At 32.7% G+C, this 19,378-nt stretch overlaps 1 protein-coding gene across 1 annotated transcript in view; it reads left to right on the top strand.

The window, feature by feature from the left end:
* The window catches only part of LOC137650039 (plasma membrane calcium-transporting ATPase 2-like), a 145,609-nt gene that overhangs the window by 26,431 nt on the left and 99,800 nt on the right, over positions 1 to 19,378 (top strand). The window contains 2 exon segments of the mRNA XM_068383061.1: positions 7,509 to 7,738; positions 14,219 to 14,354. Coding sequence (XP_068239162.1) covers positions 7,509 to 7,738; positions 14,219 to 14,354 — 366 coding nt within the window.

Below are 19,378 nucleotides of genomic sequence, written 5' to 3'. Positions count from 1 at the left end.
AAAATTTTCAAGAGGTAACTTTCTAAAATATTTGCGATGGAATTTTATAGTGTAGTCTTTAGTTAGGAACTGTTTCTTATAGAGTAATGTATAGGGAAGTGTTTCTTTTATCCTATAGTTGTGTCATGCAAGAAGTTTTTCATTTACTCGGGTCTTTATTTGATTGACTATCTTCTGATAGAACTAAATAGTAAATAGTAAAAGTTTATTTGGTATATAGTTATCAATATGAATGTGTACAGACCAAGCAAGAGAGTAAGGCAGAAGAGTCAGTGTTGTCATAGTTTCACTTAGTTTGTGCTTCAGAGGGATACATGGAATAGGAAGGGGAAATGAACTTCAAGATTGTATCGTACGATACATTCAGATCATATATACAAATGGGCTTTATATACAACAAAATGTTCATGCAGAAATATTATTTCAGATGATTTGCATTTCTATGTAATGAAACCCCCACCTAAAACTTGAGATCTCTGTGTGTTCTAGCACCATAATGCTTGATGTTAGTTCGTATTTGTGCTTGAAGAGAGTCCAGTTCTTATAATCTGGGTTCAGGATGTTTGATTCCACACCTCTAAAGATCTAGCTATTCTCTTAAAATAATTACTTTATTTTTACCATATTTTCCATCATTATTGGATTATTTATTGTTGTTGTTGATGTATTTTTATCATTGGTAAATTGAGTATTGAGTATTTTAGTTCTTTGATTTATGTGATATTTAGCAGACCATCATTGACATAACATTTACTAGTTATAATTTTCCTAAAAGATTCCCCCTGAACATTAAATTGAGGTTTAAACCCTATATTAATAATTGTATATTTTGTTTAGCACAAGTGGTACACATATTAGTAATTATATATAGTAATTAAGCAAATGATGGTCATTACTTAACTATACTATCTTAGCCTTAAAATTTAAGTAATAATTGCTAGCTTTATCTCAAAGTATTGTGGTAGTAGTTATTAATGTCTAATTCACTGGGTTCCTCACATAGAAAATCTGCTTTGCTTTTTATGTTGGTTGTTCATTAAATAAACAGTGATGGCACATATTTTTTAAAAGCATGAAAGGATGTACGACTACTTTAGTATCGAATGTATATTTAAGTACTAACTAGCGTAAGATGCATAAGAATGGTACTGTATAATATATAAACATATATGGCGGGAAATAGTCTGCATATGTGTGTTTATGTGTACTTTCTCTTTTAGACGTGCAGCATTTGTTATTTTTTGCTCTGGTTGCATTCAAGTATTACTTTAAATGATTGAATACTTTATATATCATAACGTCCCAATATGCACTTTCATTCCTCTCATACAAAAATAAATAAAACATGTGAATCCGTTCTCAATGTTTAGGACATCTCAAGTGCAAAAGATAACATAAATGGTTTTTAAGTACTGAAAAGGCTTCTTTTCCAATAGGTGTTAAAAGATTAATTGTAATGAACGCAATCCATACTGTATACTGAAGTATAGTATCAATACATTCCTTGCCCTCTAATTATTTTATGTAGTATGTACTGCCTAGGCAGTATAATTAGTGTGTAATTCTAACACAAAGTCTGTGAATGGTGACCATGATAGTAAATTCAAATGAAATATAAGTAACTGATGGGGAAAAGGTCATCTTGTATAACTTGCGTATCTGTATAAAGAGTGGAGAATACAGTATTGATTTGATAGTCAAGCTGTGAGAGCTTTCAGATTATGGAGAGTTTTAACTTCCACACTGATAATTAGTGAAGATTGTTCCATATTGTTTGCATTTGCACCTATTGAAGGATAGCCCAATACTTTAATATTTTCTCCAAGGCTTGAGGCAATTTGATGATATAGTATTTTAGAGATTTGCAATGCGACGTTAATAGTGTAGTTGTCGGGAAAAAAGGGAAGGACTCACTGGTCATTAAGTGATGTATCATGGTTAGACGTGTGGTAGGGGAAACTGTTTCAAGTGACTTGTTCTGTAATATTTTCTCCTTGGTACTAATGCAAAAAAAAGAATATCACCTTCATTGTGGTATAGAAATGAGTTAAATCTTAGAAAAATAATCATAAAACTTATTAATCAGAAAGCAATAGGAAAATGTATTAACCTGCAAATATAAATATATATATATATATATATATATATATATATATATATATATATATATATATATATATGTATATATGTATATATGTATATATATATATATATATATATATATATATATATAAATATATATATATGTATATATATATATAATATACATACATACATACATACATACATGTATATACACACATTATATATATATGTGTGTGTGTGTATATATATATATATATATATTACGGGATAAAATGAATCCTGTAATTTTGTATAATTATGTAATATTACAGAAAAACCTACGTTAATAAAAGCAGACATCAAGAACGCCTCTAGAAAGGTCAGTATAGAAGAGGAAGATTTGAAAACTTGATACTTGGCTAACTATGTACTATGAAATTAAATTGTGAGCCAAAGAGTGGAGCGAGTCAAAGAAGGCATACTGAAGTCAATAAATGAAATTTAAGAAAGCTAGTAGAGAAATGTGTGAGATTACCTTACGGCATGAGTCAAATTGTTGAGATTATCATTACAATGTCAGTACAGAAGAATGTAAAGCCTACAGGCATAGAGAAATCCTAAGTAAAGATCGAAACTAGGCATATACCTTTGCTTGGGAGCAGGTGATATCTAATGAAATTTTGAAAGTCCTTATGTACTAGCACCAGTTTTATTGATGGTTAAGAAAGGACTGAGTAAGACCAAAGGGAAATTTCAAGTCCCAGCAATGATGTTACCTAAAGTGTATTGATGAATGCAGAAGAATAGACTTGATCTGTTCCTTGCTGGTGTATGCTATTTGAAATTCTTTTTTGAAATATTTCATATGTAGATATATTAGTGATTTCAATACTTGTATACTTTGCACTGGAGTCACATTGCTTATTAAGCTCTATATTTCACCCAAAAGCATATGTTTGTCATTGGTGTGTCATACTAAAGATGTATCAGCTATAGACCAAGACTTGCTCTGAAAGAGACCAAATTTCATGTATTCGAGTGTACCTTAGATGTACAATATATTTGTGTAAAGTACTGTATATTTGCTTTTATTTCTCATTTTTCTATTTTGTATTCTGTGATTCTTCTTTATCACAAAAGGGCATTTATTCATGGGAGCTGTTGGAGCAAGTTGTTGATATTGGGTCTTGGTTGAAAATGTGTTCCTTTTAGGCAAGTATATTGTGGTGTTTATAAAGCTTAAGATACATTTTTAATGCAATCATATCCATTGTTTGTTGCTTACATTGCAATGAAAGCCCAGTTGTTCCAGCTTTTATTGTTCGAGATTGAGAAACCCCCACTTCACGTGCCTGGGTGAACTTGTGATGCTTTGCTTTGTTCCCCATTCTTTCTGTGTCCCAACGATACTAATCCCGAGTGAAAAGATTGAAAGAGGGGTGTCATTATAGTTAATTGGGATGTATGAATATTATGTTTTGTATTGTAAAAACTGTTGTTTGTTTACTAGTCTCATTGATTATATGTACCCGAATAGCTTGTGTAGAAGGAAATATGAATGCAGATCTATACACAGTAATAGAAAGGCCTGAAGAGAGAGGAATAGAGGATGATAAAGATTGGAAAGCAGGCTGCAGCTTGGATAGGAAAGGGTCAGGGCTTGCACAGGGAAGTAGAACTCACAACTCTTATGAATGGTCTTTACAGGCTTTTTGATGAAAAAAAAGTTTTTTTTCTTTTCTTTTTTCTTCATAAAACTATTCCAAGTAATTAGTGATGAATATTTGCCAGTAATTTGAGATTAGTTCAGAAAAGTCCTACATGTAGTCTCCGTTGATGAAAAGGGAGAATTATGAAGAGAAGACTGTACAGTCCCTCCCCATCAGTAACACATCCAGTCATGAGAGTGTAAACCAAGAAGAAAACCTCCAAATGGTTACGAGTCGCATCTTTAAAAATATTCTGTAGAGAATGAATTTCGCTTCCTTGTGTTTGTTGCGGAAGTATGGGACAGGAGCTCGATGTTCATAGCTTCACTGGCAAGGGTGGGAAAGCTATGGACGTTTATGTCATCCCACGGTTGCAACATTGCATACCTACCTCGTGCTCCAGATTTGACTTGAGGCTAAGCTGTTGGACTTTGGCAGTGAATGGCCTTACTAGCCACAGCTCAGGGCTATACAGATGAAAATTCATAAATCCAATCCTAGCTGTACACTGAAAGCCTGTTGTTAAGTGGCTGCAAATAATGTTATTAGAGTTGAACCTTCAACCGGTCAAACTGCCTTGCACAAGAATATGTTCAGAGACCCATTGGATGTGGGAATCAAGAAAGTATTTCAGAAGGTAATGACAACTGATTTTTATACCCCTTGAATAAATTTGGTAACATATGAGGTATAGTGCCTCTATCTTGGCACAAAGATTCCCATGGTCAGTAAAACATAGCAACTCAAATATGGTGCTTTCTTTGTTAATAAGGTAAAATGTTGATGGTTGTGGTATTGGACATGACCCCTCCATTGACATTATGAATGTCTGGATGTACATGTTCAGCAGAAATATGTGAAATTATTCAAACAAATATGTAGTAATAACAAGGGTTTAAACAGAGTTTTGCCATGGAAAACTCCCTCGACCAAGCAGGAAAGTAAAAAGTGACAAACTTATGGAAGTCTCCAAATAAGTGTCGCACTGTAAATACATTATTCAGACAGTCTAATACTGATTCCAACTAATATTCACAGTAACTCGGTAAGGGAAAGGCACAAGTGTAGTTTCTTGAATGCTCATTCAATAAGACAAAAAGAGAATAAGAGTACAAATGGCATATCCTGGGAAAACAGGAATGTTGATGTCATTTGCCGATAGTTACACTGTAGAATGAGGGTTAAACAAATTACTCTTGTTTCTGGTAGGTGCAGTGGGGTTCTTTTCAGTTCTGAATAGAAATAAGGCACCATATTAGTGGGACTGTAGTGTTGAAACATGTTTATTAAAACAATGAGATCCCTTCAATGCTGTTTTTTTTTCTTTTATATAAATTGCATTTGTTTCTTTGATGAGTGATGATATTTATATGTACTTACTAATATTTATTTAAGTAATTGTTAATGTATAAAATTAAGTGTTAACTTATACAAATTGCAAGATAGTTAAATGTGTAGATGCTGTATCCAAATAGAGGTAGTAAATAGAAAGTTTGTAAAGAAATTAAAAAGAAAAGTAGCAAAAATAGAAAGGGAAAGATTGTATCAGCAAAAATGGGCAAATCCTTGACTACATGTAGTCAAGTTTAATACAGTGAAGAAAATCTTGAAAGCTAATACTGTACCTTGGTGACCAAGTGCCTGTACTACTACAATTAAACTTGCGCATGACCAACTTCATTTTAATGTTATGAATTACCATTAATCAAGTTGTTTGATGATTGTTTTGTTATGATTTATATCTAACTTCTAAATTCCATGAAATACACACCAAGATGGTTTAGGTGGCATACTCCTAATTTTAAGTAAAAGAATTATTTTTTAAAGAGCACCTTTCTTTATTTTTAAAAATATTTTCTGGGGAAAAAAGGGTGTGGTTCATTTTGGGATCCTAGTAACACCAATTGTTATTAAGCTTTTAGATATTAAATTTTGGGTGTTATTTATCTATATGTAGAATTGAACTCATTATTTTCCTGTACAATTAAAATTTATAGAGAATTTTACACTGCCGTCTAGTTGAGAAATTGGAATACTGTATTGAAGGTATTTATTTTAGTCCTTAAAAATAAGCCATGTTTATTCATAGAAAAAAAAATGTTGCCTATGTCTGGTGATCAAGGATGCCATCCATAATATTAATTCAAGCACTGTGCACTCCTTGGGTTTGCCCTTTTTAATTCTTGATACTGTATTCTCCAACCGTGGGAAACTTAATGCTTGCATATTTTCTTTTCATACAGTATTGTAACTAGATCTGTGTTGGTAGAATAGGGAATATACAATTCTCATGGTTACCTTCAAAAGTACCAAAGACTTGCCTTTAGCCCAAGTACACTACAGTATGTGTCATCTACTTTCTGTCATCAATAAAAAAAAAAAAAAAAAACTATACGTAAGAAAAATTTGGGTAAATAAATAATCTTATTTTTAAGGAAAATTCTGAAAGGTAAGTGGAATTTCTTAAATAGTTGTATCATAAATCAAAACTGTATTTCAAGTAGTTGTATCTAATTCCCAATGAATACTTATTCTTGAAGTAAAAAGTATGTTTGAATACTTTTTCGTTGCAATTCAGGATTGTGTTTTTAAAAGAAAATTCAAGCACAATTTTGAAATGGTTTCTCACCGTCTATCAGAATACATGGCTGAATTCTTCAGCCTCACTAAGGGTTGTGATTGTGTTGAGTTTGCGTGGATTTTGTTTGTTTATATCTCATGTGCCATCACAAGTAATGTCCTCGATTAAATGTTTCAAAATGTCTAGCCCCCACTTGTTATATTTATTCTGTACTTGTAGTTGTTAGATTGTAATACCCATGTAACCCTCTTATTGTAAATAAATAATACTTCAGTAATATATTATCGTTGTAATAGCATCCCGTGTGAACTCCTTAATACAGTTTAGTCTTTGACATATATTGAATATATAGCAGCTTTGTATGTATGTGTTCACTGTTATTATATGTATGTAAGGTTTATACTATATATATACTGTATATATATATATATATATATATATATATATATATATATATATATATATATATGTACTATATATATACTATGCTGTATATATATATACTGTATATATATATACTATATATATATATATATATATATATATATATATATATATATATATATATTTGTATATATATATCTATATATATATATATATATATATATATATATATATATATATATATATATATATTTGTATATATATCTATATATATATATGTATACTGTATTTATGTACAGTATGTATATTATATACTACTCTATATTCCTATGTATACATACAAACAGTACACATATGCATTACTGAGGTATAGATTGGATAAGCAGTAGAAACCCTCATATGCTAAAAGTTATATTCTCTACAGTGTTGTTAACATTTTAAATGTTTATACTCCCCTTTATTTGAGTGATTCTACTGTTTCGTAAGAGTTACCGTAAATCTAGTTTCTAAAAAAATGATATGACAAGAGTTGGATTTTTTGTATTATAATTTATTCCTGACTTATGCTGTATATAATTGAAAAGATAACCTTTCTTTAAGGTACAAAACTAGCATTAGCTTATTGTACTCAGTGTTACGTAATTTATAGCATATTTGACTCGTCATACAATTTTGTGATTGCAGTGAGATTAAATAGTGGTTTTTGTATCTTATTATAAACATCGATTGACTGCTGTGTTCAGATGTAATTGATGTTCATCTCTTTGCAGTTGGTCACCATGATGAGGGAGAGGAGGAAGCAGGATGGATTGAGGGTGTGGCCATTCTTATATCTGTCGCAGTTGTCGTTTTTGTGACAGCCTTTAATGACTACACTAAAGAGAAGCAGTTTCGTGGCTTGCAAAGCCGCATAGAGGGAGAGCACAAATTCTCAGTTATACGTGGTGGAGAAGTTCAACAGATTGGAGTTGGAGATATTGTTGTTGGGGATATATGTCAAGTAAGAATTTGTATTTTTTTTTTTTATTTCCTTTTTTCTATATAAGAAATCTTTAGTGGTTTTTCTCACTTTGGCTGTGGAAGTTTTTAGAGTAATTTCTCATATTTTTGTAATACCTTGCATGTTATGTGAGAATTTACTTTCATACTGTGGCTGGGGGACCCCATTTTATTAATTTCTTCCAGAACCTGGCAGCTGCATATTGATAAGCTATCTTTAGAGTTATTATTCAGAAAAAGTTCCTTAGGATATTTATGCTTATGAAAGTTCTGGAAATAATGTTTTCAGTTGGGTAAATGAGAAACTATTCTGTACAGTATTTTGCTTCTTTTGTTTACTACAGAATACTTCCTAAGCAAAAGTAAAGCTCAGATTCCATTGGTCTATTTGCATTATCAACTCATCTGGAATAGCATTTTCTAGATTGCATGTATTGTTATTTTTCACTGCCCTATGTTTTGGCAATATCTTGTTCTTCTTGCAAAAGCTAGGCACAGGTATACCTTTGGGGAGGATGTAAATTCAAGTGGGTAATGTGTGGCTTGTTTTCAACACCCCCATTTCATTTTTCTTTTAAATGGTAGACTTTGAAATTTGTGTTGTAATCTTGGATTAGTGTACTGATAATTCTACTTTTGTTTATTTGCTTTTTATTTTTTATTTTCTGGATTATTAATACACAAGTTCAGTCATGAAGTAAACTTATAAATATGATTTTTTATGGTACACAAAAATATGGTACAGAAAAATGTAGTAAAGTATACATAAAAATTTTATGTAGTTGAAATGTTAACTTGATAAATAAAAATATTCAAGAAGATATTTAATGTAGACATTTAAAGTAAGATGGACGAATATGAATAGATAACATTATTAGAAAAGAGAGAACATTTTATAGTAAGATCAGGTAAACAAGGTTTGATTTGCACTTAAAGATGCTTCTGTTCCTTGGCTTATTCACATTAAGAATCAAAAAGTTGATAGCTTTAGCAGTAAAGCCAAAACTAACTTCACTTATTCATCAGTGCACTGACAATCAAAGTGGTTGAAGATGTTGTTTGAGAGCTACCTTTGATTACCGTTTTGAAGAAAGTTCATTACATTTATTTGCTAGATCGTGATTCAAAAAATTGCAGAATGTTTTTCGTAGTACGAACAACCAGTTGTTATCAATTGTCTGTCACTTAAATTACCAAGAGAATTAGCATCTCCAGATCTGTTAGATTTTTTGTTCCTCTTGGCAATAAGCACAGGATATATATATAGTTCTCTACTCCATACATCGCTTTCTCTCAGTATGGAAGTGGTACTGTTGGAATGTGTTTGAATTTCTGGTTGAGTGCTCAGTTAGTACCATGTGTAAAACGTTAGGTATATTGTGGAAACCTTTCATGATTTTTTGAGAGTTCTATCGTGAGGAATTGTTTAATTTTCTAATTCTGACACGATTTGAATGTGATATAGAAAATCTTGAAGTTGATTAAATTTATCATCCATAATGTGGATATCAATCGCTGGCACTGTTACTCGATTAACTCATAGTGCATGCTTTATAAGAATTTTCATAATTATGAGCATTCATTGTATTCAGATCATCCCAGGCTATACCAACCTTATTAAAGCGCTAACCGAACAATCCTTTCTGATTTGCCTTTTTTTTTTTTGTGAGGCTCATTACTACACAGTATTGTAGAAGTTTTGTTCCAATTATGACCGAATTGTGGCGTGATCTTCAAAATTGTATGATATAGTTCCATTTGTGTAACTTAGGAAGTACAAACTTGGTGCAACAGCTTTGTTGTTAAGTAGGTTTACATAACTTTTATGTCATAGTTTATGTATTACTTGGTTTGTTCTATTTTTCTCAATTTTCTTTAAATTTTCTCCTTTCATTTTCTGTTTTTTCTTTACTGGACTGCTTTCCCTTTTGGGGCCCTTGAACTTGTAACTGCTACTTTTCTTACTCGGATTGCTTGTAACCTAGTTAAAATAATTTATTTGCTTTGTTTCTAGGCCTATATATTCTGACTTTTTAAACTGAATTCTAATACATTCTTACTATTAATATTCCCACATTTAAAAGTATTTTTAAGATTTTACTGAATATTGGAAACTATGTACAGTATTCACCTTAAGATAATAGGCAAATACCTACACCACAGGCAACATTTTCAATTACACAGGTTCTTTTCCCTTTAAACTGAGAGCTAATCTTTTGGAATTGGTTAAAAATTTAAAATTTTTCCAGAACTAAAATGTCCTCCTAAAAAATTTTCCCAAAAAGAAATTTTTCCCCTGGGACTGTCTGTGAGTTTTAGATTTGAACTATTCTCTTAGTCAAAGGTTTTGTGTTTCAGTACTGTCATTAACCCAATAATAAAAGTGCTCTTGTTTTCAAAGCATAACTGTGTGTATTAAGTTAGCACATTGAAATTATTAAAAAATACCCCAAAGAAATTTCTTCATAGTAACTAGAATGACAGCACTTCAAAATTTATCTTAAACATTTTTATTTACTGTAAATCATGTTTTCATGCTAATGATGGCATAGGAAATTAAAGATGCCAATGAAGTACTTAATGCTGCAACTATCATGGGCAGATTGGAAGTAGCCATTTGCATTTTGAGAGTATTTAGCTTTGTGAAATGCATTGTAATAGCAAACTGTGGCATGAGAAATTAGATAAATTGACAGATTAAACCAATTTTTGAATTATGGCACTATTCAAATTAACATCATGTTGAAGTACCATAGTTTAATTCCAACCTTGAATAGGTCACGCACTCCTCTGTATGCAAAGAATACTAACAGATAAATATATTAAGTTAATGTCCGTAGGTTCAGCGAACAATGAATGTCAGGTTTGTGAAATTAATAGATCTAGGAAGTTGTCATAATTTATTCCATCAAATTTTCTAGGCAATGCAATTGGGCAGACAAATTTTTCATATATTGTTAAAGTACTAGGGATAAATCTTTTCCGTGCAGTCTTATCAAGTGAGTTTAATGATTCTATTCCGAGGGCAAGGCAAGTCCAAGTTCACACCATCAGAGGCCAAGACAGAGTTGTAGTCACGTAGTTCATCTGTTTTTGGGGGTCACTACCTGGAATTTGCTTTAATTTTTACTCTACAATGAGTTTAGGTTGAAAGTTTGTTACAATTAATCAGTAAATTAATCAAGAGGTCTTTAATGTGAGGAAATTTTATCCAAGTATTGATGTAAAAGAAAAATTATTTTGACTGCATTGATAATCAGAGAGCAAATTATAGTAATTTTATCTCAAGCCCATCAATCATATTGTGCTAACATTTACAGTCTTACAAATGTCAAGAAACTACTTTTGTTTTCTAGACAGAAGAAGAACTATTGTTTGATGAGGAGCCCTCATCAGAACCCTTTGATATGACATTAACTTCCCTTCTTTAGTTTGTAGGTCTGTAGAGCACTCAACAGAAGCTCCAACAACATCTGTTCGGTGTTCTTGAACGGTTTTCAGTCATCAACATTTATTCCTGACATCTTTCTTTAATTTATAATTTATTTTTCCTACTGATAACCTTTATATTTAGATTTTTTCACTCTTGAAAGTGTAAATTTGAGCTTTCTTATTTACATCTTTTATCTGTACCAACTTCTCATAAGCATCTCCAGCATATTTTTACTATGGTTCTGTTAATATTACCATGGCATTGTATTTGTGTGTAATTTGAATATTCACCGTGTATAAGTTGGCTTGAACTTATGAAGCTCATCAATATTGAAAGTTGGCTGATTATATGAATTGTCCAAAGGTGGAGGTATATCATTAGTGTTGTCATCCAAGCTACAGTCAACTAGCCTAGCCATCCCTGGCTTTTTCCCCTGAACTAACAGGAAGTTTCCTTTAGCTCATTTACTGCTAACTTGATTCATAGCCATTCAAACATACTTTCATATAAGAGCTACAATAAGGGAAAAACTTTTCACAATGATTGTTTAAATCCAAGTATTGTCCCTGGCACAATACACCAAGGGAATACAGATAATGAACTTTCAGAAACAATTCTCATGTGCACTCCATTTAGTAATTGTTGAGAAAACCAGGGGAAGATTTCTTACTGGACAGTAACAAGCAAACAATCTGGAGAAGGTATGGAGGTACTAACTACTGAGCAAGTTGCTATATAGTTACTGCTGATAGTGCCATGAGGTAGGTTCTTTACACTACTTCTGTTTTGTGTTGCAATGGAATACTTGGTAAATAATCTTCAATCACCCTTGTTGCCTCAGGAAGAGAGACCATCTTCCGCCAAGTTGAGGATTTTCAGTCAATGGCAGAGTCAAGGGACAGTTACAATGCCCTAGCATGACAATGCCAAAGAGACTGACCATATTACATATGATCAGAAAAACCTGTGCATGTTATATTTTAAAGTCAGGACAGTCTGAGGTGTCACACTTACCATGGAGTTGTAGTGCCATCAGTTCACCTCACATTGTTTACTGTACTCGTTACTTAAGGGTCATTACAAATTCCTTGATCTGCTGCACTTGCACCCTTCCACTTTACCTCCATTCTTACTATTTTTTTTTTTCTATTGTCCAATCTCTATATTTAACTTCATAGTGTAACTGCAGGGGTTTTTCAGTTGCACTTGCTCACTGCAAGGCTTCAAAGTCCTTAGCGCCAAGATATGTTGCCAAAATTTGTAAAGCGAACACTCAACCAACGGTTTTAATCAGGTGATTACCAGTTTTAGGTGTCTCATTGGTTTTTAATTCACCGTTTTTTTTTTTTTTTCATAATTAGTGCATTAGGAAATGAATTGCTGTGTTGGTGGTATATCTTGAAGCCTTATTTATACATGCATAGCAAATTGCATTCTCTCAACCTGATGTTTTCAGTGCTGGGGATAAGATGCAATTTTTGGGGATAGGTGTATCAAATATTACTTTCGACCCAAGGAAAAATTTTCACTAAAGTCCCATCTACAGTACCTTCACATCAGGTGATTACCATATTAGTTACGTTAGCTGTACATAAATGCACATCTGTATAGGAACACATATTGGTCAGACTCTTTAGGGGCTTTACATTGGGTCTGTTTTGGTTCTAAAGATGCATAATTTGCTTTGAAATCTTTTGTTTCCTCATTCCCATGGGCATTGCAAACTTGTAAGTTTCAGGTCTTTATCCATAAAGGATGTCTTTGTGATTTTCTTTATGGTTCTCTTCCTATAGTTTATTGCATGTAGGTATGTATGCCCTAAGTTTTATGGGTATTTCAGGCTGCTTTTTCTCCTTTCAATTTTAACTGGCCTTTTATTCATTTCAGGCCTATGGCATTTAGGTTTTAGACCTCAGATTTTTTCGATCTAAAATTATCACTGTCAATCTTCACCATTTTTACTTCCCATGAGGACCAGTGATTAGTAGCTCAGCCGATATCTACAGCTGCATTTCATTTTATGCATGCTGCATTCACTATTTTTTATAATACCAGGGTCAGTACATATGATATAGACATCTTGAAATAGACCTTTCCTTCCTCAAGAAGGATTTCCTAGAAAAAAGTTTATCACTTATATCTGACTTGTTGTTTCCATTTCTGGCATATTGATGTATAGAACTTACTTGTAACTTAAATTACAAGTAGTGTGTGAATATTTTTGAATATCTGGAATTTATTTCCCAAGAAATTATCGTCTTGAGTGCATTTTATACTGTAGAATTAATTTCCTAGGTGAGGCATCTGGGATTAACAGGTTGCTCTTTAATACTTTCCCTCGGCAGGTCAGTTCTCCTCCAACTCTGGGAGGTCCTCTTTTTCAGCTCTTCTGCGTTGCTTTATAGCAGTCAGTCAGCATCCTCCTCTTCAACAATTAAAAGCAAGTTATGCAATCATAAGGTACTTCTTCAATAATTTTATATTTGTAAACTTTGTAAGTATTGTCAGTGGGCCAGCTTTTCCATGCTGAGTTTGACATATTTTTCACTCCCACTGTAATGTAAGCATTTTTGTAAAGGATTACAAGGGTGTTGCATTTCTAAAAGAGATCCATTGCACTTTCCATGTTGGCTATGATTTCATCTGGATGATGTGTGGATAGTCAACTTGGAAGGGGGACTTGGAATGGAATGATAATCTCCAGGTAAATCGAGGAAGGCTATTGTTAGGTATCAAAAGATTTACCATTATTGAAATCTGGATGCATATTTATTTTTCCATTTTTGACCAATATGCGTGATGAATTTTATGCTACCCATAACGTTCCATTTTGCTAAACCTATTTTTTTGTGCGAGAAGCTTGTTCAAAGAATGAACAGCTTTAAACATATTGGTTTCCAAATGTTTTTCAGCTCTTGATTATGTGATTTGCTGCAGTACATTTATTTGTGTTTGTGTATCATATTTTTGTATATATTCAGAATTTAGGAATTATAATTTTTCCTATTTAATAGGACATTATTCAAGAACTACTCTCTTATCTTTCAGATCAAATATGGTGATTTGTTACCAACAGATGGAATTTTAATACAAAGTAATGACCTAAAGGTGGATGAATCTTCATTAACGGGAGAATCAGACCACGTAAAGAAAGGGGCTGATACGGACCCTATGGTGCTTTCAGGTATGTTACCAATTTTTTTTAGAATGAGTCTTTGGGCTTTTAATTGTATTTACTTGATGTCATTGTGGTAAGAGTACCAAAGATCGATATTCTACCTAATTGCCATGAAGTTGGAGTGCCTGGACAGGATATATATGTTGGGCTTTAATGTTTTTACTTTTGGTTACAGTAGGGCTTTTAAGTTTAAACTGTATTGGAGCCATGCAAAATATTTAGAATTGAGCTGCAAGTTGATATTGTATATTGTTTTGATACTTATGGTTAACAATGAATGAATTGATTTAAGCAATATATAAATTTTGTTTAAACTAAAGAACTTTTGAAACGGCTATTCTTATTAAGTGCACAGAGTAACTCTTTGAAACCTACCCCAAAAAACTGTGATATTGGATTCGTGAATCTTGGAGAATCAGTTTATATTTACCAATAAAACATGTTTAATGGGTAATATCCTTACCTCAACCAAATTGAATGAGAAACAATGAACAAGTGAGTTTATGGTGTTTGTTACGTGTATTTTTTCCGAGAACCTAATGAAGAAGTGGTGGAAATTTTTCAAAGGTTTAAGAGGGGACTTTAGAGGAGAGTACTGAAAATCCACATAGAAAAAGCAAAGTTAACGGAAGTTAATGGAAGCAAAGGAAAAAAGTACCATCATGAAAGTGGTACTATGGATGTAGAAAAAATGTGGTAGGATATGTTGATCTTCGTACTGTGTACTGAATTCCACATATATCATGACGAGAGATATTCTGGATTACAAAATCTACCTGGAGTAAGAGATCTTTAGCTTCCTAAAAGTGTATAACAAGTGCAAATGAGGGAGTCAGGAAGGGTTAAGAAACCTTTTTTGGTAGAAGAGGTTGTTTTTTTTTTTTTTTTTTTGTGAGGGACACTGGACTCTAAACCAGTGGTTGAGAAATTAGTGTCAGCATAGATGAAATGGAGAGAAATTGCCAGACTACTAGTAAATAAAAGTTCTTGATTTGTCGATAGAGCAAAGATTTATGTATGTTTACATACAGCCTGCTATTTAGAGCAAAAACTTGGGTACCTGAAAAGAACCTTGAATTTTAAAGGGAATGCTAACCCCGTAAGAATTTTTATTAAAAAAAGTACCTAATATCCCTTCTGGTTATGAGGGTTTGTAAAAAAAAAAATCAATTGTTTTTCAACTAATTTACAAAATTAAGATAAAAACACAAAGAACTTTTAAGGTCAGAGTTTATTTTTTTATATATTTTTTTATTTGGTTCAGATGTTAGTTTATAGGTTCAGATGTTAGTTTATAAAATAGATAATGAACCCATCAAAAATTTCCTTGGGCTGTTATATAACCTGAAAGATTCTTTCCCTTCTGTACCTGCATCTCTTGAAATTTACATTTTTTCTTGGCATTACAAAATTTTGAGAAAAATAATTGCCTTTTGTGACTACAGTACTTGAAAAAATTTATATATGAAAATAATTTTTTAAAGCACCTCATCATAAATGAAATAGAGAAAATTTAGATTTCTTTAGATATGCTTACTCTTATTTTTTAGTATGATAGGATACCAAGAGAAGTGAGTTTTTGGTGCTTGAGGAAGAGGAAAGTCCAAGAGAAGATAATTAGAATGGTAGAGATGATATTCAAAATAACAAGGACAAAAGTAATAACAGCTGTTGGAGAAACAGAAACCTTTGAAGTTAGTGTTTGGAATACCTCAGGGGTCAGCATTATGCCCATTTTTATTTGTGTTGGTCATGGATGTATTAAGTGAAGGAATCCGAAGTGAAGAGTTGTGGGAGTTACTATATGCAGATGATTTAGTGATTACTGCTGAGAATGAGGAACAATTACAGAGAAGAGTGGTAGAGTGGCAAGAGACTTAGGGAAGGGGTGACCTGAGGATAAATATGGGTGAAACTGAAGTTATGATGAGCAGTAAGGAAGGTAGGGACATGATAGCAGTTATAAAACAGGCAGAACAATTTAGGTATTTGGGATGTTTTGTAAATTAGGAGGGAGGATGTGAGGCTGAAGTTGAGAATAAGATAAAAGCAGCCTGGGGAAAGTGGAGGGAGGTAGCAGGAGTGGTATGTGATAAGAAAATGTCAATCAAGGTAAAAGCCAAGATATATAGCACAGTAATAAGACCAGTATTAATGTATGGATCGGAAACTTGGGCTTTAAGTTGAAAAGATGAAGCAAAGCTTGAGAGAACAGAGATGAGAAGTTAAGGTTGTTTATGGGAATATTCCTGTTTGAAAATTGGAAATGATGAACTAAGAAGAATGGCAGTTGTAGTAAAAATTAGAGAGATGATAAGAGTCTCATGACTGAGATAGTGTGGGCACGTGTTGAGGATGGATAGTGAGGAGGGCTTGGGGGGAACCTGTTGGTGGAGCAGATTTAGGAGGAGGCTGAGAATTAGATGGCAAGATCAGGTGAAAGATGATATGGAGAGAAGAGATTTGGTGGTAGAGGATTCTTTTGATAGAAAGCATTGGAGAGGGCGTATCAAGCAGCTGATCCTTTAATGTAGGGATAATGGTTGGAAAGATGATATATATATATATATATATATATATATATATATATATATATATATATATATATATATATATATATATATACAGTGATGCCTCAGGATACGAAATTAATCCGTTCAGGATGCGGTTTCGTATCCTGATATTTTCGTATCCTGAGTCGCGTTTTACATGTAAATAGCCTAATCCGTTCCAAGCCTTATAAAAAGTCACCTTTTCTTTCATAAACACGCTAAACTGTAGTAATAAACATGCAATGCAGCCATTTCTATCATTCAATAATTAACACAACCGTTAAAAACAGCCTAATCCATTCCAGAAACCACTATGAGATTATTCAATAATGTAGTTATAGCCAAGTTATCCCCCCCAAGCCCAAAGAAAACGGTCCATTTTCTTTACTACTGTATAAAAGTTACGGTACTGTATGTACGTAAAGCATTTAGATCAGTGAAGGTGTATTGTTACCTGTACGTACACCTAAATTAATGATTGATACCAGTACACTCTGAAAAAAAGGTTACAGTTAATTAGTGTAACAAAAAAGTTGAAACTTACTTTTTGATTGAGACAATGTCCGATAGCGAAGTCGCGGCAGAGGAGGATGGCATAAGGCAGAAAACGTAACAAGTGACAGACTACGTACAGTAATTTACACACTTAACACATTAACACTTAAACTTTACGAAATAAAAAAATGGCAGAAATAATTAACACTTAACATTACGTATGGAAAACTATAAAATGAAAGAAAAAATTACTTTAACACTTAACGGTAACATAAAACTTAAAATTGGATTTTTTTTTTTTTGCTTTTTTATAACTTTACGTTTTTCTTATTTTCTAAATCTCTTCTACTTCTTCATCACTTTCTTTTTTCTGTTTCTTTTCTTTACTTTCACCTTCTAGTTCTTCATCACTTTCTTTTTTCTGTTTCTTTTCTTTACTTTCACCTTCGTCTTGGCCTACTAATACCGCTGGCCTCTTTAATAAGAAAGAGCATCGTCTTCTTCTTCTTTCCTTCGGCAACATTCTTGGGACCCATGGCTACAGTAATACGTAATATAATACACTACGTAACGTTATATACAGTCTATGTATAGTAAACACTAATACAGTACAGTGCACAGTAACGAATGTTTATTAACGATAACACGTGGCGTACGAATGTACTCTATATTAACACTAAGTCAAACAAGCGAAAGCACACAATGTCTGTTAACGATACCGCGGTTGGAACGAAAAGAGAGAGAGAGAGAGATGAACGCCCGTGCGTAGGCAAGCTGGGATAGTTGCCGACCAATAGGAAAGCAGGATCTTATGGCGTCAGCTAGCGTCTGAGTAGGGAGATAACCAATGGGTGAGCGGGAGGCTGTAAGTGAGTCTACCCAAGTTCAAAGTCAGGCGGCGCGCGCTTTTTAAAATTACTCTCGGCGAAGAGTTGGGATCTCGTAAGGTTTTCGTATCCTGAAATTTTATCCGTATCCTGGGGCATAAAAATCTTTGAATCACTTTTCGCATCCTGAATTTTTCGTAAGCAGAAACTTTCGTATCCAGAGGTATCACTGTATATGTATATAATATATATATATATATATATATATATATATATATATATATATATATATATATATATATATATATATATATATGCGTAAAAATCACAGGAAAACGTGATACTCAGATGCAGAAGAACCACAGGGAAAATGAAAATACGAAATATACGCTTAAGTCCTGACTAGTTTCGTGATACTTCTTCAGAGGACTGATTTATTGAGAGAGATTTCTTTACATTTTATAGGGAAAGCAAACGTACGAACATACATATAGAGATTTAAAGAACAATGACACTCCCTTACCAGCTACCTGGGGTTGACACCTGACTCAAGCCCAGGTAGCTGGTAAGGGAGTGTCATTGTTCTTTAAATCTCTATATGTATGTTCGTACGTTTGCTTTCCCTATAAAATGTAAAGAAACCTCTCTCAATAAATCAGTCCTCTGAAGAAGTATCACGAAACTAGTCAGGACTTAAGCGTATATTTCGTATTTTCATTTTCCCTGTGGTTCTTCTGCATATACAGTATATATATACAGTATATATATATATATATATATATATATATATATATGTATATATGTATACATGTATACATGTATACATGTATACATGTATACATGTATACATGTATACATGTATACATGTATACATGTATATATATATATATATATATATACATATATATATATATATATATATATATATATATATATATACATATATATACATACACATACATACATACATATATATACATACATACATACATACACACACACACACACACACACACACACACACACACACACACACACACACACAGGTAGGCCATCTCTAATCCTGTAACTTTGGTACCGGGAGGGGGTCGTATTTTTCATATAATATAGGTAGTCGTCGACTTATGATTTATATAGGTACCGACGTGCATCATAA

The sequence above is a fragment of the Palaemon carinicauda genome, chromosome 11 (genome assembly GCF_036898095.1).
Source record: "Palaemon carinicauda isolate YSFRI2023 chromosome 11, ASM3689809v2, whole genome shotgun sequence".
Taxonomy (NCBI): Eukaryota; Metazoa; Arthropoda; class Malacostraca; order Decapoda; family Palaemonidae; genus Palaemon; species Palaemon carinicauda.
This window is presented reverse-complemented; position numbering and strand designations above follow the sequence as displayed.